Source organism: Panthera uncia, chromosome B1 (assembly GCF_023721935.1).
Source record: "Panthera uncia isolate 11264 chromosome B1, Puncia_PCG_1.0, whole genome shotgun sequence".
NCBI classification, from domain to species: domain Eukaryota; kingdom Metazoa; phylum Chordata; class Mammalia; order Carnivora; family Felidae; genus Panthera; species Panthera uncia.
In genome coordinates, this window is record NC_064811.1 from 29,384,966 (window position 1) to 29,409,275 (window position 24,310).

The following is a 24,310-nucleotide window of genomic DNA, read 5'->3' on the forward strand; positions in this document are numbered from 1 at the left end:
GTGTGTGTGTGTGTGTGTGTGTGTGTGTGTACACACTACTACTTCTTTATCCATCCATCTGTTGATGGACACTTAATGTTGCTTCTATAACTAGGCTATTGTAAATAATGCTGCAATAAACACAGGGGTGCATATATCTTTTAGAATTATTGCTTTTATTTTCCTTGGGTAAATACCTAGTAGTGGAATTACTAAATTATATGGTAGTTCTATTTTTAATGTTCTGAGGAACATCCATACTCCTTCCACAGTGGCTACACTAGTTTATATTCCCATGAATAGAGCAGGAGGGTTCCCTTTTCTCCACATCCTTGCCAACACTTGTTATTTTCTGTCTTTTGGACACTAGCCATTCTGGCTGGCAGAAGGTGATATCTCATTACAGTTTTGACTTATATTTTCCTGATGATGAGTGATATTGAGCATCTTTTTATGTGTCTGTTGGCCATATGTGTGTCTTTGGAGAAATGTCTATTCAGGTTCTCTGCCCATTTTTAATCAGATTATTTGTTTCTCTATTGTTGACGTCTATAAGTTCTTTATATACTTTGAATATAAACCCCTTATCAGATATATGATTTGCAAATATCTTCCACCATTCAGCAAACTGCCTTGTTTTATTGATGGTTTCCTCTGCTCTGCAAAATCATTTTATTTTGGTGCAGCCCTAATAGTTTATTTTTGCTTTTGTTTCCTCTGCCTGAGGAGACAGATCCAGAAAGAGGTTTCTAAAGCCAATGTCAAAGAAATTACTGTCTATGTCTTCTTCTGGGATTTTTACTGTTTCAGGTCTCACGTTTAGGTATTTAATCCATTCTTCAGTTTTTTGGTTTTCTTTGTTTTTGTTTTTGTATCTGGTGCTGGAAAGTGGTCTAGTTCCACTCTTTCGCATGTGGCTCTCAAGTTTTTCCAGTCCCACTTAAAGAGACGGCTTTCTTTTCCTCATTGTATTCTTTCCTCCTTTATTGCAGATTAAGTAACCGTGTAAGTGTGAGTTTATTTCTGAACTCTATATTCTCTCCCATTGATTGATCTCTGTGTCTATTTTTGTGCCAGGACCACAAGGTTTCTATCACTACAGATTTGTGGTATATCTTAAGATCTGGGATTGGGGTACCTCCAGCTTTGTTGCTCTTTCTCAAGACTGCTTTGGCTATTTGGGATCTTTTGTAGGTCCATACACATTTTAGGATTATTTGTTCTAATTCTTTAAAAACGTATGTTGGTATTTTGATATGGATTGTATTAAAATTGTAGACTGCTAACAATTTAATTCTTCCAATCTTTGTGCATGGTATACCTTTCCATTTATTTGTGTCATCTTTAGTTTCTTTCATCAGCGTTTTATAGTTTTTTGAGTACAAGTCTTCCACTTCACTGGTTAAGTTTATTCCTAAGTATTTTGTTATTTTTAATGCAATTGTAAAGGAGACTGTTTTCTTAATTTATTTCTGCTACTTCATTATTAATCTATAAAAATGCAACAGATTTCTGTATGTTAATTTTGGACCCTGCTATCTTACTGAATTCATGTCATTGGTTCTAGCAGTTTTTCAGTGGATTGAAGCCATTTTTAAGGTATGATGGATAATTCAGTCACATATAGAAAGTTAGCCATAGTACTTTAAATTTAAGAAATAATGACTTATAGAGTGCCAAGTCTAAAATGTCTGGAAAAGCTCATGAAACCACCCACCTGTAAAGATGTTCAATTACAGCTGCCAACGTTGCTCGGTTGACCCCTGGAAGAGAACGTATAAACGCCCCATACTTTTTAATTCTTTCCTTGTCATCTTGAGTATCTAGAGGTTAAAAACAAACAATTTTAGGCCAAAACTAATAGTCTGTAACACAAATTTGCCTTTTAACAGTATTTTAAACCAATATTCATTACTGTAGCTCACTAAGTGATCTAATCAAGTTTTAATAGAATAAATATTCAGGCTTCTATAACTCTGGAAAGGCATTTACACAGACATTCCATGGTAGGAAGATAGAGTTCTTATGCTTTCTAATTAAAAATGAAGCACTCTCAAAACCCAAGGTTGCACTTTATCCTCTACTTTATGAACTACTGAACTTCATCTAATAGGAATATATTCAATTGATAACTCAAATTCGAGTACAAATTGAGAGATAAACTGAAAGTCTTTTAACTTTGGCTATGGGAAGATTTCAGTCTGTTATTTGCAAATGACATTTCTGATTCTTTTCCCTTGTGAAATCATAAAAATCTTACCAAAACTAATGAACCATCTTGGAGCTATGAACTGTGTTACCCTGCAGATCCATATATAGGGGCCTTTGACCAGCCCTAGCATCTCCAAGTCATTGGAAAAGGTAAGGGGGCAATGGAGGAAGTCATGTGCAGGCCCTGATAACTATGACACAGACTTAGAGAAGGATGGTCCCTCTGTCACTGTCATTGACAGAACTTGGTTAGTTATACACAGGAGGATGAGAGGCAATTATGTTCCACTCTCCTAACCCCAGAAGTCAAATACTTAGAGAAACTAGATCCAGGAACCCCCAAAGTTCTAGACTCTAGAAGACATGCAGCAGTGGTTTGCTCTAACCTGCTAGCTTACAGGGGAAATAAAAAGCCATTCTTCAAATAAATAACTTGTGGTGACTTTGTAACTCAAGGGGATTGCACGTATATATTCCCTCACAATTCCCAACTACCTGTGGAAACAAGACTTTTTCATTTTCTGTTCAGCCCAACCTATTCTATTCACAGAAAGCCAGCAGCACATTAATGATTTTTCAAGAGTACACGGTCACTTGCAAAGGGCATTAGGATCCCTGGGGAGGTAAGAAACTCTGTGGCACATTTTTGAAGTACACTCCTAATCAAAACTGTAACCATAGCTCCTTTGTACTGCTGTAGCCTACGTATAAGACCTGTAGAGGTAAACATGATCATATTGACTTAACTCTGCTAATAGATGACTAAAAGCGAGAGGGGAAAACACCAAAATTATATTCAAAGACTACACTGGAAGTGAATGAAGAATTATCTATCATCTCTAGTACAATCCAAACACCCTCTTGTCATCCAGTTTCTAACTATAATGGTATTAATTTAATAAGATGTTATTAATATTACTACCTTTATACCAAGAAGTCATGCTAGTACAGCATATCTTCACAAATCTTATAAGGATAAAATAGATGATATTTTCAAAATAAAGCTTAAGCAATTTGAAAGTAAAACTTAAGATAGATTTCAGGTCATATAGAAAATACAATGAACTAGTCAGCTAGCCGCAGACTTCAGACAACTAATGTGTTCTTAGAAGAACAGATCATCGATCATATAAATAGGTGGTATGACACTGTAAGGCATTCTTTGCCTCAGTGCACAGGACCCAAGAGAGCTCTTCTATGAGGTCATCCAGAGAGTTCCGGTTTATCCTTCTCAGATCCAACATAGAGCACCTCTGACAAGTTAGGGTGAGCTATGTTAGATCTGAAAGCAAACGACTTTAAGGCTATTTGACCTAGCATCTAAAACCTTCTCCAAGTAAATTCTCAAAGAATTCTCATCCAAGTAAAAGGTGAACACATTGCTCTTTGACACTTGCTACTATTTACCAACTACCTACTCCTGGTAGACTGACAATAGTAAAGACATCTTTGTCTTAGAACTTGACAACTGAGCAAAAGTATACTTGCCTCAAATTTTTGATAACCGATTTTACAATAAAGACAAATTGTTAGTCCTTATAAACTAGAGATGCTATAAATAACTTCATAGTTATAAAATTATAATAAATTATGAAATAAAAATGAGAGTGGCAAAGTAATTGGGCTTAAAGTGATACATTATCTAATTCCATATTTTATATCTCAGATAATTATGCAATCAATTCTCTTTGTGATTAGAGTTGAACCTATTGATTTGAGAAATACCAGGAGGCAAATAAAAGTCTTCTGAATTGGTAGTTAAATTAGAAAAAGCTTTATTTTAGCAACAGTACAACTCCCTTCTTGCTGACACTAATAAGGGTCATTCTTGGGAGAATTTTTCAAACTGTGGATGTTTTATGACATCACTTCAACATTAATCCCTTAATATATCATATTTATGTGTGAGATTAAACAAATACTTTCACTGAAAAAGTCTATTTCTCAACAGAGGCATATCATATAGTCAAATTCAAAGGTCACTTTCCCAAAAAATCTTGAAACGCATTAAATGTACAGTAGAAATATATTAGTAAATTATGGTCAAAAATTCAATGATAATTTTTAATTTTTTAATTGAAAAAAATGATCAAAAATAATTTTAAAAGTATTGTAGATATACATGAAATGTTTGTGGTTTAATATAAAGGATTATATATAAATTATAGGTATGGGGGACAAAGACTACAAAATAAGATGTAAAAATGAAAATAGTTCTATTAGAAAGATGGGATGAAAGGTAATGTTTACATTTAAAAGCCTTCATTGTTGTAATGTTTTTGTAAAAGGAGTTATTTTGAGTTAATAGATGTAAATGTAGGTTTTACTGAATCAATTTGACCCAACAAGTGATTTAATAAACTACTTTTCTAGAGTCATTTCTTAAATAGGTTCTTACAGTATAGCAAAGGCTTTTCTTCTTTTTTTCTAGTTTATTGAGGGGGAAATGAATAAAGAGTTTAAAAACTATTGTTATGTACCCTACAGAGATAGAATGAACGATAAAGGGAAGCCAAAGAGCCATATAGGGAAATCATATAAAACCAATCTTATATTAAACCGTTCATTTTAATCTTAATGAGAAATTAATAGCATACACGGACTTAACCCTAACACTTTCAAAGTTAAAGCAAAGCAAACACTAAGAAATCTGCAAACTAAGAATTACTTTAACATACTACTTAGCAATTATTACTATAAATTTCTTTTGAGGTAGATATAAACAACTATGGATATCTACACAATATCTGTTCTAAGCCCTTAGGTACACTGTTCCTTTCAATTAAATTTGCAGATTAGCAAAGATTTCAAAAATATAATTATCAGTTTAGAAGGCAAGCATTTATTATGTTCCATATTATATGTATTACCTAAAGCAGAGATCCAATATGGATAGAGCTCCTTAGTAAGAAGTGCATCATCAATGTCGGAGAGAAAATTTTTCAACACGCCTGTCACATCTTCAAGCTGATGTTTTCCAGCCCTCAATTTAAAGCTCCTTGCATCCTTTTTGAAACTCTCCAGGAGTTCGCTTATATGCAAAGGATCACCATTCTTTTGATAGATATATTTGCATCCTAAACCTTTGGTTTAAAAAAAAAAAAGTTACATATATGAAGTCTAAAATCAAAATCTACTTTTATGGCTTAGAAATATAGACTTTTGTGTTGGGACATTGAGCCAGACAAAGTCATTATCCAAGAGTTGATATAAACATGCATGAGGGGAAAAAGGTCCCCCACCCCCTAATTTAAGTACTTAAAATGATGAACAAACTTCTCAGCTTTTAGCAAGCTTTTAACAAGCCTCTGTCCAGCCCTTCCCCCTTCATGGTATCTTCAAATGTTCTTTTACCACAGGTGTCCAATCTTTACTTTATCTCCCAGAATTCAAGCCTGTCCCCAGTTTCACTGATAAAAGTGAGGCGCTCTAGTATAAATTTTCTTAGCCCTTTGCACTCATATTTGTATATTAATTTCTGTCTGTTCCCACTTTCACCTTCTTCTGGATGAGGAATTGAATCATCTCCTTTTCAAAGTTACTGATTCACCAGGTGTCCCATATAAAATAAGAGGATGAGGAGCGGAGAGGAGTGAGGATAATGATGATGATACAAACAAAATTTTAAAGTGCTCCCTTGCCCCTCCCAGGTCTCTGGATCTCTCTTCCTTCCAAACCCCAGCTGACTTTCCTGTATTTATTCTTCCTATCATCTCATGCCCCTGTTCATCCTTCAACCATAATCTTGCTTCTGTGCATCTGTTGGGACCACCTTCATCAAGAATATCAACGACATCCTATTTTTTAGGTGCTTTTCTGTTTTTATCTAATGAGAATCCCCTGCAGTGTATGACACTCCATATGAATCCCTGCTAAAATTCTTTTAATGTCATGAAGGAGAGCGTTCATGACATTATAATCTCCTAACTTTCCCCCCATTCCTCTATGACTACTGGTCCAGTCCTCTATTTATTCTACCATCTAGTATTTACTAAGGATTCCATAAATCCAGCCTCAATTCTCTTCTCTTTTCTACTCCCCTACAAAAATCTGTGGGTGAACCCACCCAACTTCATCAGTTTAACTACCACATACACATTTTCACCCAGGTTTTCATTTCTAGGATTTCAAACACACACACATACACTTTATATACAGATACTTTATAAATATACCTGCAACACACACCATTTTCATGAATAAATCAAAATAATCTGAGGAATTAAGTCTCCTGCCCCATTCACTACTTCACCTGTTAATCTCACTATGGTCTTTATCTTGTCTCTGGTATCTCAATACATGGCACTTCCTTCTCCTCAGTCCTTTATAAGTCAGAATTTTTCTTTTTCGCTTACAGTATTAAAAAGCCACATATATTTTTCATCATAGCCTTGCTCTCAAACTGTCCCCTTCTTTCTATCCCATGTCCTGTTATTTTTTTGCACTCAGTTCCTCACTACATTGTCACAACTTCCTGCCCCTATTCTTGTGTAGCCCTCCAGTCCATCTCAACACTGATAATAGCTTGATCTGAGATACAGGTCTGTTGGTGTCACCAACATGCTTAAAAATCTGGATACTGCCCTCTCACTGCCTAGAGGACAAGTTTGAGGATTTATTATAATATTTAAGACTCTACATGAATAGGCTTAACCCTCCTGCCTCTCATCTACTGTTCTTCTCATGCTAAGCTCTGGCGCTTCCCTCAATAGAAAACTTCTCTCATGACTCCATACATGAGCATACACTGATCCTCCTCATAGAATCCCGATTCCCTTCTTGTCCTAACTAGCTCCTATTTTCTGTTAAGACTTATGGTAAGCACATCTCACCCATGAAGCTCTCCTTGTACCAACTCCTGAAGCTCTCTACCACAGAATTTTGTATACTTGAGATACAACTGCCTAGTTGTTTAAACGTCTTTGATTCACAAATCTGTAAAAAGCTAGAGGGTAAGGTTCATGTCTTACTCTCTGTGTACAGTAACTCTACCATGACTAGAACTTAGGAAGCATTCAATAAATGATCATTTAATGTAAGAATAAGCAACATCTACAAAAACAAAAACCTGTGACTAAGTTTTTGACCTTAAGTTATATCCCTCGTTGAATGAATTTCTAAAAGCTAGTACTCAAATATATTAACTGCACGCATAATTTTGTTTACATAAATTAAAATAATTCCCAAGAACTACTAAAACTCATTAAAAAAATTAAACTCTAAAAATTTGACTGTGAACCGGTTCTGTTCAAAATCTTGACACCATGAACACAAAAAAACTGGCCTTCAGATTTTAATACAAAGGTCAGGAAGTTCAAAATAATCATGACTTGTAAAGTCTTTGAGTCAACCATCTTCATTCTATTAATCACTGGGCATTTTCCAAGTGTGTGTCATATCTTCCCTACTATACATGCTGGTAACATCAGGGTTTCCCCCATATTCTGCTCATTAAAAACAAAACAAAACACAGTCTTTCATCGGCTTTATTACTTTAATATGCAAGTTAATGTACCTTGTGCCAGAGTTACAAAGTAGTTTTAATGTATAAAATTTAGTTGAAAACAATCTAATGCTTAATGATTTTAAATTCAAAGAAACACCACAAAGAAACTTCTGATTTCCCAAGAGAAACCTTAAATTGGATACACTGGAGCTAGAATTATTTTAATCATTTCACAGCTTAAGAAAGACCTTATGCCATTATGAAACTAACATGATGTGAAAATTCCCAATGAGGTTTTGCTCTTGCTAAAACATAGTACATGTGCAATTCATTTATACCAATGAAATTCAAGTGTGCTAATACTGAATGACTAACGAATGAAGATGATAACCTTCTTCCTCCCCCATTTTCAAATAAACAGATGACTACCACTGATAAGGAAAATAAGGACACAGTATCACAGGAAGGGATTTCATAGAGTAACAGCCACATAATGTGACTGCATACATATTTACAGTAGGTATATAATTCAAAGATATGTAATTCAAACACAGTGAATCTGATTAATGATACTTGAATTATATATGAAATAAGCAAAATACTTAAAATGGCACTCTCTCCAGAAGAAGATAGATTAATATACACATATTATAAATTTAATTTCTAAAAATTATTTTCTTCATAGCCTTTGTTATTTCTAACATTTTACTCATAGCAGTTTGTTGTCAGTTCTCATTACTGAAACCTATGATTCATGGCTTTGTCTTTAACTTTTTACTCCCACTGCTGTACTTCCAGTACCAAGATCAATGGCTGGCACACAACAGACAATAAATAAGTAACAAACTAATAACACAATGTTTTACTGCAGCTCTGTCACTGATTACACCTTCTTTTCAAATTAAAAACACCCAAGGACACTTCTAATATTAAGAGAACAAAAAAAAAGTTAATTACCTTCCCAAATACAAGATCAATCATTTTACTCTTTTCCAAACTTGTAATCTAAATCAATGGCACTTACCTACAGATTAAAAGGTAGAAAACATTTTTATATTTAAAATATAGTTCACAATCTTCTACCTTTTAGAGTATTGATGAAATATGTAACAAAGAAGGAACCTGAGGAATTCATATTTGAAAATAAACATGAAGAATCAAGGAATACTTTACTATCATAGCATATTATTTTAAAATGAAGTTAGCCCATGTGTATGTCAACCAATTGTTTTTTACTTGCAAACTATTCATAAAACTCTGTTAAGATCAAGTCAAAACTATTAGAATAACCATGATTCTTAATATAAACATGTGACTAATAGCACGTTGAATGAAATAAATACATATACAAACTTTGAATGCTTGTCAACAGCAACAAAAAATTCTTTCACATATTTTCCCACAGTTTACCACTTCCAAAAACATGTTTAGGCGACCCACTGCATTCCCTTAGACTTTACAGTAACCCTTGTAACCTCTGAAAAATAAAGTCTTCAGTCTATTTTTGATATACATTTTATAATATAGATTCTTTCAATATGGCATTTAAATTTTTTACGCATGTAAAAGAAGAAAATGGTAAAAGTACATTGTGTAATTTAAATTTTACTGGGAGAAGGAATGGCATTTGGCTGAATGGTGATGATGTTTTTATTTTTCACTGATGTACTTTCAAATATAAAGAGCTCTAATGCAGTCCAGTGGCGGAACCACTTAAAAAACTCTAAGAATGATACCATGAGTTCTGGGGGTTGAATAAAAACTTTGCAATACTTACCATACTGTGTAACAAATGCTATACAGCTGTTCACAATAATGGGAACGTCATTTTTGCTGAGCTGCTGATCTTGTAATGCATTACCATCTGTACCTGCTGCTTTTTCAATTGCAGTATGCCAGACTGTGAAATCCAACTTGGTATGCCCATGGATGTATAATGTTCTGTAAAGTTTAAAAGCATTTCAAATTATAATTTTTTTCTAAAATTTTGACTTCTAGACAGAGTATCTTTAAATCCATATAAATGTGATCTTGCCTCATCCATCAGAAGAAAACTCTCCATCTACCATTAGCTTCCATTTGATCTCTTTTATCTGTACACTGACATCTCTCCATGAAGTGCAGGAAAGTTCTCTCAATTCATGGTCTCACCTCCCTTCATTTTCTGACCCACTTTATTTTGTTTCTGAATAAGTGGATTGAAACTACTCTGGCAAGCATCATGGGTGACTAGATTTTATGGCTACTTTTTTTAAGATTTTAGGACTGTCAATGATTTCACTTCTTAAAAAAGAAAAAAAAATACATTTTGTTTTTTATAATATAATTCTTTCCAGATTTTCCTATCTTTCTGGTTACTCAATTTCTACACAAGCTCATTTCCTCTTTTGAACCTCAGTGCACTCACAAGAACTCTAAGGACTCTGCAGAGACTCATCATTCAGGCCAATGGTTTCACCCCTCGCTTAGAGACAGTAACTCCCAAATCCCTATCAACAGATTATAACTTTATCTCACAGATCATATCTCCATGTGACTGAAAAGAGCATGAAGTAGTCAAGAGAGTAGAAAATGTAATCACTACCCAACCTCAAATTTTCACTCTGCACTTACTTCCTTTGTGACCTTGGGCAAGTTATCAACCTTCTTTGGGCCTCAGTTTCATTAGTGACAAAATGAGGATAATAACAGTACCTACCTCAAGACTCAGCGAATGTAGTATTAATAACTAAGTAAACAATAATACTAATTAATATTAATTTTTGGACACCCTCATCTTACTATGTCACAATTATCTTGAACCTTTTTCTTTCATCATATCAGACTAGTACTATAATCCTCCACTTATCCCACTAGAAATATGGGATTAATTAATTTTAGATTGGCTCTGCCTCCACCCAAACCACATTACTGCCACATGAATTCTGTTGATTTCCATTCCTGGATATATTTACTCTGCCTTCTCTTCATTCTGACATTGTCTGATTTCAAGTTTTTACAATGCTTCTTAAGGTCACTAAAATGCTTCCTAATAAGTTTCCTTTCCTACTTCTCCGTGTCTCTAATACTCACTCCTCAGGGCTTCCAGGACAATCTAATATGCAAAACTAATCTCCCTCAAGACTGGGAGGTGTAACTGATCCACCTAATACACAGACACAGGAAGTTAGGCAAAATAAGGAGACAAAGGAATATGTTCCTAACAAAAGAACAAAGCAAAATCTCAGAAAAAGAACTAAATGAAAGAGAGATAAGCAGTCCACCAGATAAAGAGTTCAAAGTAGTGGTCACATCGCTAAACCAGCTTTTTGCACGCCATATTAAAAGGGGCTCTTTGAGTGGAAAGCAAAGACCAAAAGTGACAAAGACAGGAAAGGATCTGGGAAAATCTCCAGAAACCACAACAAAACAGGTAATACAATGGAAATAAATACATATCCATCAATAATCACCCTCAGTGTAAATGGACTAAACCCTCCAATCCAAAGACATAGGGTATCAGAACAGATAAAAAAAAAAAAAAAAAAAAAATATCCCATCATTATACTGCCTACAAGAGACTCACTTTGGACTTAAAGACACCAGCATATGGAAAGTAAGGGGATGGAGAAACATTTATCACACAAACAGATGTCAAAAGAAAGCTGGAGTAGCAATATTTACTTACACTGGACAAACTAGACTTTAAAACAAAGACTGTAACAAGAGATAAAGAGGGGCACTACATCATAATAAAGGGGACAATCCAACAAGAAGATCTAACAATTGTAAATATTTGTGCCCCCAATGTGGAAGTACCCAAATATATAAAACAATAACTAACATAAAGGAAGTGACAGTAATATAACAATAATAGGGACTTTAATACCTCACTTACAACAACTGACAAATAATCTAAACAGAAAATAAACAAGGAAACAATGGCTTTGAATGACACTGGACCTGGAGAACTCAAAGTGATGCTCATAAAGATGTTCACTAAAAATCAAAGGAAGACTGAATGAACACAGTTAGAACTTCAATGAAGAGATGGAAAATATAAAAAAAAAAGATCAGAGCTGAATAATAAGTGAGATAAAAAGTACTAGAAGGAATCAACACACTAAATGATGCAGAAGAATGGATCAATGCAGGAGAGTGGAAGACCAGGGAATGAAAAGCATGCAATCAGAACAGCAAAAAGAAAAAGTAATTTGAAAATGAGCAGAGCTTAAGGGACCACTGGGACAACATCAAGTACATGATCACTTGAATCAAAGGGGTCCCAGAGGAAGGGGAGAATTACAAAAAAAAAAAAAAAAAAAAAAAAAGAGCCAAAGGGACAGGAAACCTATTTGAAGAAATAATGCCTGAAAACTTTCCCAACCTGGTAAAGGAAAAAGACATCCAAGGCCAGGAACAGAAATTCCAAAATAACATGAACTCAAAGAGACCCATGGCAAGATACATTATAACTAGTGTCAAGAATTAAAGAGAGGATCTTAAAAGCAGCAAGAGAAAAACAACTATTTACATGCCATGGGAATCTCCCTCAAGACTATCAGCTGATTTTATTTATTTTTTTAATTTATGTTTTTATTTGAGAGAGAGCAAGCATGAGCTGGGGAGCAGAGGGGGATGAGGAGAGAAAGAGGGAGGGAGGAGGAGGGGGAGAGAGGGGGAGAGAGGGGGAGAGAGGGGGAGAGAGGGGGAGAGAGGGGGAGAGGGGGGGGGGGAGGGGGAGAGAGGGGGAGAGAGAGAGAATCATAAGCAGGTTCCATGGCTCCATGTTCAGCTCAGAGCCCAATGCAGGGCTGGATCCCACAACCCTGGCATCATGACCTGAGCCAAAATCAAGTCAGACAATCAACTGAGCTACCCAGGCACCCCATCAGCTAATTTTATAACAGAAATTTTACATAAGGAAGTCATGAGGGAATATGATACATTCAAAGTGCTGAAAGGAAAAAAAAAAAAAATACAACCAGAATACTCTACACCCAGCAATATTATCATTCTGAATTAAAGGAGAGATAAGTTTCCCAGATAAGCAAAAGCCTAAAGGAGTTCATCAAAACCAAACAAGCCTTATAAGAAATGCTATAGGGGCTTCTTTAAATAAAAAGAAAAGGCCGTAACTAGATACTAAACACTATGAAAGAAAAAAATATCAATGGTAATGGTAAACATAGAATAAAGTAGATCAATGACCCACATAGCTAGAACGTATCTATGTAGGTTGTTGAATGTAGGTTAAAGGACAAAAGTAGTAAAATTATCTAGGACTACACACTTAGTCAAAGGATACACAAAATAATAATGTGCAAAATGTGATGTCAAAAACATAAAATGTATCAGGAGGGGGCAGTTAAAATGCAGTGCTTTTAGAACATCCTTGAACTTAAATGACTATTAACTTAAAACAAACTACTATACACTAAAGATATTCTATATGAACCTCAAGGAAACCAAAAACTAAATATCTGTAACAGATGTACAAAAATTAAGGAAAAAGGAATACAAACTGAACAGTAAGGAATGTCATCTCATCATAAGGGAAGAGAGCAAAAGAAGAAGGAACACAGAAAAACTACAAAAACCCACAAAACAACAACAACAAAAAAAACAGGAAACAATCAACAAAATGGCATTAGGTACATATCTATCAATAATTACTTCAAATGTAAAAGAACTAAATATTCCCATCAAAAGACAAAGAGGGACAGTTAGTGGATTATTAAAAAGACCTATAGATATGTTGCCTATAAGAGACTCACTTCAGATCTAAAGACACACAAAGTGAAGGGATGGAAAAAGACATTCCATTCAAATGGAAATAAAAAGAAAGCTGGAGTAGCAATACTTACATTAGTCAAAACAGACCTTAAAACAAACAAAAAATGTAATAGGGGATAGAGAAAAAACATTACATAATGATAATAGTATCAATTCAACAAAAGGATGTAACACTTTTAAAGATATGTGCACCTACATATGGACATCCAAGTGTAAAAAGCAAATATTAAGACATAAAGGAGAAACTGACAGTAATAAATTGACAGTAATACATTGACAGTTATAAATAATAGTAAGGGACTTTAACACTCCCACATATATCAATGGATAGATCATCCAGACATAAGATCAATAAGATACATAGGCCTTCCACAACATATTACAGAAGATGTACTTAACAGATATACACATGAGCATTAAGAAGAGTACTTGTGATGAGCACTGGCTATTGTATGGAAGTGTTGAATCATTGAATTCTACTTCTGAAATCAATACTGAACTGTATATTAACTAAAATATAAATAATAAAAAAATAAATATATACAGCACATTCCACTCAAAAACAGAATAAATATTCTTTTCAAGTGCACATGGGACATTCTTCGAACAGATCACGTTAGGCTATAAAACAAGTCTCAATAAATTTAAGAAGACAAATCATTTCAGACATATTTTCCAACCACAGTGGTATAAAACTAGAAATCAATTACAACATGAAAAGTGGCTAAACAACACACAGAGGCTAAACAACATGCTACTAAACAACCAGAGTTAATGATGAAATCAAAGAGGAAACTAAAAAAATACATGGAGACAAATAAAAATATAAACAGAACAGTAAAAAATCTGTAACTTGCACCAAAAGCAGTTATAAGAGGGTAGTTTCTAGCAATATAGGCCTACCTCAAGAAATAAGAAAAAATCTCAAGTAAGCAATCTAACTTTACACCTAAAGGAACTAGAAACATGAGAATAAACAAAGCCCAATATTAGTAGAAAGAAGGAAATTATAAAGATCAGAATGGAAATAAATGATATAAAAACTAAAAAGACAAAAAAATCAATAAAACTAAGAGTCAGTTCTTTGAAAAGATAAACATTAATAAACCTTTAGCCAGACTCATCAAGAAAAAAAAAAAAGCAGGAGGACTCAAATAAATACAATCAGAAATGAAAGAGAAGTTACAACAGATAACATAGAAATACAAAGGCTTATAAGAGACTACTACGCAAAATGATATGCCAACAAATTGGAAAACCTAGAAAAATGGATAAATTCCCAGAAATGTACAATCTCCAAGACTAAAGAAGAAACAGAAAATTTGAACAGACCCATTAATAGTAACAAAACTTAACCTCAGTAATCAAAAAAACTCCCAACAAACAGAAGTCCAAGACCAAATGGCTTCACAGGTGAATTCTACCAAACATTTAAAAAAAAAGAGTTTATACATATCCTTTGCAATTCCTTTCCAAAAAAGAAAAAAAAAATTAAGAGGAATACTTCCAATACATTCCACAAGGCCAGAATATCGTTATCAACTTTGATGATGAACACTGATGCAAAAATCCTCAACAAAATATTATAAAATTGAATTTAAATATAATTAAAAGGATCATTCACCATGATCAAATAGGATTTATTCCAGGTATGCAAGGACAGTTTGATATCTGCAAATCAATCAATGTGAGACACATTAACAAATGGAAGAATACAAAAAATAATCATCTCTATAAATGCAGAAAAAAGCAACTGACAAAATTCAACATACATTAAAGATAAAAACTCTGAACAAAGTCAGTTTAGAGGAAACATACCTCAATATAAAGGCTATATTTAACAAACCCAAGCTAGCATCATACTCAATGGTGAAAAGATAAAACCTTTTCCTCTAATATAAGGAACAAGAATTCTGTCACCGCTTTTATTCAAAATAGTATTAGAAGCCATTGCCATAGCAATCAGATGAGAAAAAGAAATAAAAAGCATCTAAATCAAAGAAAGAAGTAAAACTGTCACCATTTATAGATGACATGATACTATGGACAGAAAACCCTAAAGACTCCACCAAAAAAAAAAAAAAAATAGAATAAATTAGTAAAATTGAGAGATCTGGAATTTATATACAGAAATCTGTAAATTTCTATACACTAATAATGAACCATGAGAAAAAGAAATGAAGAAACAATACCATTTACAATTGCATCAAAAATAATAAAATACCTAAGAATAAATTTAAGCAAGTAAGTGAAAGACCTGTATTTTTAAAACTCTAAGACACTGATGAAAGAAACCAAATATGAAATGAATAAATGGAAATAGATACCATGCTCAAAGATTGAAAGAATACTATTAAAATGTTCATACTATACAAAGCAATCTACAGATTTAACGCAATCCTTATCAAAATACCAACAAGCATTTTTCACAGATTTAGAAAAAATAACCCTAAAATTTATATGGGCCCCAAAAGACCTTGAATAGCAAAAGCAATCTTGAGAAGAACAAAACTAGAAGTATCACACTCCTTACATTCTAACTATTCTAAAGCTACAGTAATCAAAACAGTAAGATACAGGCATTAAAAATACACATGGATCAATGAAACAGAATAGAGTCCAGAAATAAACCCATGTTTATATAATTATTTAATCTTCAATAAAGAAGGCAAAAACATGCAACAGAGCTCTTTGATAAATGGTATTGGGAAAACTATATGCAGAAGAATGACACTGGATCACTTTCTTACGCTATACAAAACACAAAAAAAAGCTCAAAATAGATTAAAGGATTAAATCTAAGACCAGAAAGCAGAAAATTAATACCAAAAAGAAAAAAAGTAAGCTCTTGGATAATGGTCATAGTAGTATTTCTTTGGATCTGTCTCCTCAGGCAAGATGCAACAAAAGCAAAAATAAACAGGAATACTTCAAACTAAAAAGTTTTTGTACAGCAAAGGAAACCATCAAGAAAATGAAGATAACCTGCAAATTATATAACCAACAGGGGTTAATATCCACACAACTCAAGCGGAGGAAAAAAAAAAAAAATGCAAACAATCCAAGTAAAAACCTGGCAGAGGACCTGAATAGACATTTCTTTAAAAAAAAAAAAAAAAAAATTAACGTTTATTATTGAGACACAGAGAGAGACAAAGCATGAGCATGGGAGGGGCAGAGAGAGAAGGAGACACAGAATCTGAAGCAGGCTCCAGGCTCTGAGCTGTCAGCACAGAGCCCGACGTGGGGCTCGAACCCACAAAGCACGAGATCACGACCTGAGCCGAAGTCGGACACTCAACCGACTGAGCCACCCAGGCGCCCCATGAGTAGACATTTCTACAAAGAAATTAGTCAGATGGCCAACAGACGCATGAAAAGATGTTCAACATCACTCATCATCAGGGAAATGCAAATCAAAACCACAATGAGATACCACCTCACATGTGTCAGAATGGAAAGTATCAAAGAAAGAGAAGAAATAGCAAGTGCTGATGAGGATACAAAAAAAAAAAAAAAAAAGGAACCCTCACGTACATCTGATAGGAATGTAAAACAGTGCAGCCACTATGGAAAACAGTATGAAGATTCCTCAACAAATAAAAAACAGAAATGCCACACAATCCAGCAATTTCACTTCTGGGCATTTATCTGAAAGACAAAAATAAAAAAAAAAAACAAAGAAAGAAAACACTAATTCAAACAGACATATGCATCTCTATGTTCACTGCAGCATTGTTTAGAAGAGCCAGGTTATGGAAGCAACCCAAGTGTCCATCAACAGATGAATGGATAAAGAAGCGGTGTATATATATGCAATGAAACATTACTCAGCCATAAGAAAGAATTTGTGACAACATGAGTGGATCTAGATGGTATTGTGCTAAGTGAAACATGTCAGAGAAAGACAAATATCATATGATTTCACTTATATGGGGGATCTAAGAAACAATACAAAACAGAAACTGACTCCTAGATATAATGATACAATGCATAATCTGGTGGTTGCCAGAGGGGAGAAGGGTGAAGGGATGGGCAAAACAGCAGAAGGGTACAAACTAAGTACAAGTAAGAGGTATGAACTTTCAGTTAAAGTAAATGAGACATGGGGATACCATGTACAGCACAGGGACTATACTGATATGTAATAATCTTAGAAGGTGACAAATGGTAGACTGAAGGTGGTGATCACTTCACAATATATAAAAATTTGAATTACTATGTGTATACCTGAAACTAACATTACCTATCATTTACACCTCAATTTAAACATCTAAAATAAATTGACAAATGCAAAGCCAATGGCATCATTTCCTCATCATTTCCCTTCTACAGCTCTGGAATTTTCATGACTAAGGGGTCTTCATATCTGGCCTATATTTTCCCCTCCAACTCTTCCATTCTCCTAAAGACACACTTTAAAAATTCATATCTTATTACAATAAATATTTCCTGCTCTTGGCTGGCTACTCCCATCCTCCTTGAACTGTACTCCAGGAAACCCTCCCTGACACTCTATGCTTAATGTCCCAATACTTAGTACATGTGTCCCTTCCTAATTATGAATAGCTGATTTGTCCTCTATTATACTATCTGTTCTGTGTGTAAATGTTTTTTGCTGTTAGAATCCAAACTTTGCACAGGCAAGCAAGGAAGAAAGCATTTTGGATTTCTGGTCATTAGCATAGTGCATAGCATTTAGTGGTACATAATAGTTTTAAAATCCTATTGCTAGATATAAAATTTGAATTGAAACACAAGTTAAAAGTAATCACTGATGTATTTAAAAGTATATTTATACCAGAGCAGAACTATTTAATCTTGATTTCAAACTCTGATGGGGCTCCTTTGGACTCAACCTAAAGAGAAAGAAATGAGGTGCATAAACACTAGGTTATTCTTTTCTTTTATTGGGGGTGGGAGGTCATCTTTTACATTCCTGATAATTCACTGGCCCTAATTTAAAAAGCAAATAAAAGTCCTTTCTTTCCTCCAGTTTCTTTTCTATAAATGTTTCTCTAAGAAGATAAAGTTACCAGTACCTTATACACACTTCTCACACCTTCTGAACTTGCTATAACTACTATTTCTTCCCTGACATCTGTGTCTATTGTTTCTATGTTCCACAGCACCACAGCAGCCACGACCTCCTATTTCTATAATTTTCTTTTTGAAGAAACCAGACACTTGCTGTTATATTGCTGACATGCTTTATTTAATTAGCCTTTTCGTTTACCTTACATCATCTTTAGCTCAATAGCATTCTATTGCTGGGTGTATTTGTCTAACTGAAACTATATAAATTGGGTAAATTCCCTGAGAAATATCAAGCCAATACATTATGTAGACAATTGAAATTATGATTTGCTAAATTCAAGAGTTTAGGTCAGGGCACCTGGGTAGCTCAGTCGGTTGAGCATCCAACTTCGGCTCAGGTCATGATCTCGAGGTCCGTGAGTTTGAGCCCTGTGTCGGGCCCTGTGCTGACAGCTCAGAGTCTGGAGCCTGTTTTGCATTCTGTGTCTCCCTCTCTCTCTGCCCCTCCCCCGCTCATGCTCTGTCTCTCTCACTTTCAAAAATGAATAAATGTTAAAAAAAAAAATTTAAAAAGAGTTTAGGTAAAGAGAGAACTTTAAACTTTCGTTGATTCATATTTAACTTTTTTTTTTTACTGATAATCAAACTCAAAATATTTACAAAATATTTGGTACTGTTTGCTTATAAACAAACAAGTGCTGTGCGTGAGTTATTTCAGCAATCAAGGAAAGAAATCCAAAATGCAACAACCCTCCTTCTATACCAGTGTAATTCTGCCATCAACTGTGCACATTTCAAACTTTAAATTTTCTTTCTAGTCAGAAGAAATCCCATGATGACAAGTTTAGCTGTCTCCTTGTGAACTAGTGAGGGGTAGAACAAGTAATGACAAGTTAGCTCCCAAGTCAACCTGTCAAAGACTGAATCCTAAAATACAGCATCTCGTGAAGTAGATGTGTGACATTTAATAGCATCAGTTCAACAACTTTCCTCTGTGATGCTTAGCTAAACTCTGTGTACATGGAATGAAGCATCAAAAGACATTTTCAACACAAATCCCAGCCGACTCTGTAATCCCAACTAATATCAAACAATGTTTTTACATTTCTAGGATCCCAGAGGAATATTTCATTTACATCTTGAAAATCTGAAAAGTTACTTTGAAGAACTCTATAATAGAGTTCTAATTGTCCATTCCTCAAACATAAATTTTAAAGGGCATTTCAAGGTCATATAAAGAAACATTCCTACATCCTATAATGAATCAAGACAGTTCAGTAAGACCTATAAACCAAGCCCCAGGACTTACAAAAACAATTTTCTCAAAACTGCAATACAAAAGCCACAAAGTGTAGACTATCACATATGAGCCTGGTCTACTGCTAAAAACCAGACTGTCTTCACAAATAAAATCAATAAACTTAACTGTATAAAAAATAAATTCATTTACATAAATAATTTTAAACACAACCAAAAGGCAAACGTGCCACACAGATATGACTGAACAATAGGGTATCTTACACATATACACTCTAATAAAAATAGTTAAGTCTTGTAGAATACATCAGCATTTTGTTTGGTCAAAACTAGTTTATTTTAGGGCGCCCGCGTGGCTAAGCATCCAACTCTCCATTTCAGCTCAGGTCGTGATCTCACAATCCTGGGATCCAGCCCCATGTTGGGCTCCATGCTGGGCACTGAACCTGCTTAGTATTCTCTCTCTCCCTCTCCCCCTTCCCTTACTCACATTCTCTCTCTTTAAAAACAAAACAAACAACAACAAAAAACTATATAGTTGTCATTTCTGAAAGATATTTTTTTGCTAAATTTAGTATTTAGGTTAACAGCTGCTGGTTTGCTAATTTTTTCAGGTTTTTTTAAATGCTGTTTTGTTTTTCCCCAAACACTTGAAAATATTTCGATATATTGTCTTCTGGCTTGCACTGTTTCTGATGAGACACCCTCATTTTTGTCACCTATACTTTCTTTTGAAGCCTCTCGACCTCTCAGCACTTGATTTTTTTTTTCCTGACAATGGTTTTCAGAAATTTAATTATGTTGTATCTCTTGATGTGGTTGGATCGTCTCTATCATGCTTGAGGTATGCTGGTTGTAGGACATATATGGCTCATAGTTTTTATCAAATTCATATATTTGCCCATAATTCTACAAAGATTTTTTAACTTCTTTCCCTTCTCTAGTTTTGGGATTCTAAGTACATTTACATGAGACTGCTTGATATTGCCCCACTGGTCATGGAGATTCTGTTGATTTTATTTAGTCTTTTTCCTCTCTGTGCTTAAGTTTTGATAGTTTCTACTGTCATGCTTTCAAGGTCATCAATCTTTTTTTTATGTAGAACCTACTCATGCATTAAGCTGATCCAGTGAAATTTTCTTTTCAGATAGAGTATCCTTCAGCTTTAGAAGGATAATCCATTTGCTTCTTTTTTAATTACCCATTTTTCTTCATTGTTTGTTTTCCTTTGCATCTCTGAATATATTTATAATATTCAATAATCACTATCTACAGTCTTTGCTAATTCCATTATCTTTCTCACTTCTGGGTCTGTTCCTATCAATTGATTTGCAGCTTTTTGGCAACACAAGCAATTTTAATCATACACTAGACATTATGAGTGCTGAGTATCAGGACTGTAGTCTTCTTTTACAGAATGTTGATGTTTATTTTGGTATCATTTGCCTGTTTGACACCTGGCGACTAAATTACTTGTGGAGAACCTGATGCTTTGCAGATCTATTTTTAATCTTAGTAATAAGGTAAAAAATAAATCTAACTTTAACCTATTAACCTTAATTCTATGGTGTTACCTTTTTGAGGTCTTTGCCAATGCCATGTGTGTTTAATGAGGTCTAACCTAGCTGGACAGAATGTGAACATACTCCACTGTGGTCTAAGTTCTGGGAGTTGTTCAATTCATAGTACCATGGGAGCGGTTTCTGCCTAGCCTCTGGGAACCTCACCCTACAAATACCCAGATTAGTACTGAGCCAAAGGTGGAAGGAAACTTCTATGAGGATTTCCAAAACTTTTTTTTTTTTTTTTCATATGTTCCTCTGTTCTGATACTATCTCTGGAAAATTTTAGCTACTACAGATTTCCTAAACTCCCCTCCCTCTCTACCCTTCTAATGTAGCAAAAACACCACATTCTGTTTTGGTCTGCCGACTCCTGGGCAGAGTGAATAGACTGAAAAGTGCCTACAGGTTAAAAAAAAAAAAAAAAAGACAAGTTGACCTTAAATCTTACTTTGTTTGTTTCCCTTCTCTCCGTAATCACAATCCTGGAATGCTTATTGTCCCAACATTTTAAAATAGTTTCATATATGTCACCCAGTTTTCTGGTTGTTTGAAATGGGAGGGCATGTTCCATTCCATATTTCCTCGTAGACAGAAAGGGGAGTCTGGCAATTTTATTTAGTCATTGCGTCCATAAATCTCTCTCATTTTAATTTGTGGAGATACAGTATTTTTCCCCCAACCTTCAAATAGGAGTTTGCTGCATTAAGGACAGAAGTTTAGTGAGAAGCAAGCAAACAATTGCTAAGAAAATCTGCAGATAAAGAGACTGTCACAAAAACAATGCAGGAAGAAACATTATTCTAAATATCTTGTTTCTTTTGAAGCCAACAGTTCAGTAAAATGTGTCAAAGCATCTAATTCCCCAGGAAAAGCAAAAGCTCCAGTTTTTCAATCTCATCTCTGCACACTATAAGGCATCACCTAAAGGAATGGGAGAAACAGCCTTGTTTCAAGTCTGCTTAAAACTTTTAATGGTGTTCCACTGGCTGCAGAATAAATCAAAATTCACACTTTTAACAATAGTATTTTTTTAAGTTTTAAAGTATCTTAAAAAAAAAAAACACATCTTCTGTACCCTTGTAAAGAACATGCAATCCTTTCCAGAACAAGCCAAGTTATTAATCACGTTTAGCTGATAATACTAAGATGGTATCAACCTATCTTTCTGAGTTTATTGGTTCATACTTCCTCCTCAGGAGCTCAAGGTCAAGGCCAACTTGCACTGAAATTCTTCCCTAGCCATATTCCTCTGAACTTACTGTTTCCACCACTTAGAATACTTTAGTGTCTTAGCCCCCTCATTTTTTCCTACCGAAGTCCTACGTAGTCTAAATCTAGTTAAATATACTTCTCTTAAAAAAAAAAACAAAACAAAAAACAAAAAAAAAACTATTACCATGCCCACATTTCTTGAGCAGCAATCTTCTCATTCTTTGGTACCTTTTCAGATATTACCACATTTACTTGTTCATTAACCTTATCTAGTATATGGAAGGTGCTTTAAACCGAGTAAAAGAAACTTTTGAAGCAAATAATATATACTTTAAAATCTAGCTTGTGTTAAATAGTCATGCATTCCCTTTATTGTAATTCTATTTAAAAAAATAACTTTATAATACAAATTTGAATAGTTTCTTTCTTTTTGCAAAACCTGTGGGGGCGGTGAGGGAATAGAATCTCTTGTTTGTCTTGGCAACATTCAGATTAAACTATCTGTAGGAATTAAATCCTCAGTAAGTTACAAAAGCAGTCAAGCTGATATTGTGGGCAATCGGCTACTATTTAATTTGCAATTACATGCACAATTTAGAAAACACTTTAAGATAATTCACCCTCCAGAGTATTGCTAACATATCAGCTGCTGCAAAATACAATTCAAGGAGGGAAAAAAAACATCATATGTAATAAATTGATATGAAATAAGAATCTAAAACTCAGAGTGTTAATCTCTGAAAATGAGAAAAGTAATCTGTTCCATAATTGTGGAATGTATTGATGAAGTGTTTATTCTCCAGGGTTACCTTCTTTATGTCAGGAATTTGCATTAAAAACTGAATGCAGTCAGGCTTGGGAGCCATCAAGTGCATTATGCTTTACTATAGGTCAACCAAGAAATCTAAACAAACAAACTAAACCAAAAACAAAGAAACATGTCAGCCTTTTGTTTCTGATAACACATCTGAGTTATTCATAAGGTATTCATTATAACCAACAACCTTTCAGTAAAAGCTTAATAATAGGTGTCTTTGACAAATGGGCATGTAGCTATATAAAGTGAAAATCGTCAACAGAATGGCTTATTCATCAGAAAAACATACGCAAAAGTGCAGGCTAATGTGCAGAAACAGTTTTCACATTTTAAGAAAAGGATGTTTTGAACATTCCAGTTAAAGTGGATATATAACCTACTGTCCAGGAAAATGCCTTCTGACCTCATGGTCCAGAACACTCACTAATAATAGACATTCAAAAACATAATTTTTTTCACAAAAAGAAATTCTGACTAAGGCATAAAAGAAAAGCAGAGTCTAAGTCCCCATAATATCACCAAATAGTAGGCCAGAAACCCTTAAGTGTAATCAAGAAAGCTTTATTTTCCAAAATAACAATTTTTAAAGTATACAAAGAATACACATTAAAGTGACACCATCTGGAACACCTTCTGTTTAGAGATTTTTAGAGCAAAAATGCTGTGTGTGTGCAAATTATTATTGCAATATTTTTCTGTATAAAGACACTCATGCTATGTACATAAAATCACCGTGAAGATTAAAATATATATCTAAATACTGATTATATTCAGTAGATGATTATCAATTTATGAACTTTTCCAATTCAGGGGGTTCTTTCTCCTCCTCTCTTTAAGAAATATTAATATATTTTGGCACTTTAATCAAAAGTAGACAAGGATAGGGGAAAGATGTGAAATTTATTTATTAAATTTATTTACGACTTGCAAGATATTACTAGCAAAACAAAACAAAAAGTTAAACTTAGAGTTGGTTTCTCTCTCTTTCAATTATTCACCCTATCTCTATAT

At 34.2% G+C, this 24,310-nt stretch overlaps 1 protein-coding gene across 3 annotated transcripts in view; it reads right to left on the minus strand.

Moving 5' to 3' along the window:
- Positions 1-24,310, minus strand: part of ARAP2 (ArfGAP with RhoGAP domain, ankyrin repeat and PH domain 2) — a 185,029-nt gene that overhangs the window by 67,150 nt on the left and 93,569 nt on the right. For all 3 annotated transcript variants that reach the window (XM_049630420.1, XM_049630418.1, XM_049630419.1), the window contains exons 19-21: positions 9,414-9,577; positions 5,061-5,273; positions 1,697-1,802 (exon numbers count right to left, since the gene is read on the minus strand). In XM_049630420.1, coding sequence (XP_049486377.1) covers positions 1,697-1,802; positions 5,061-5,273; positions 9,414-9,577 — 483 coding nt within the window. The remainder of the gene's footprint in view (positions 1-1,696; positions 1,803-5,060; positions 5,274-9,413; positions 9,578-24,310) is intronic.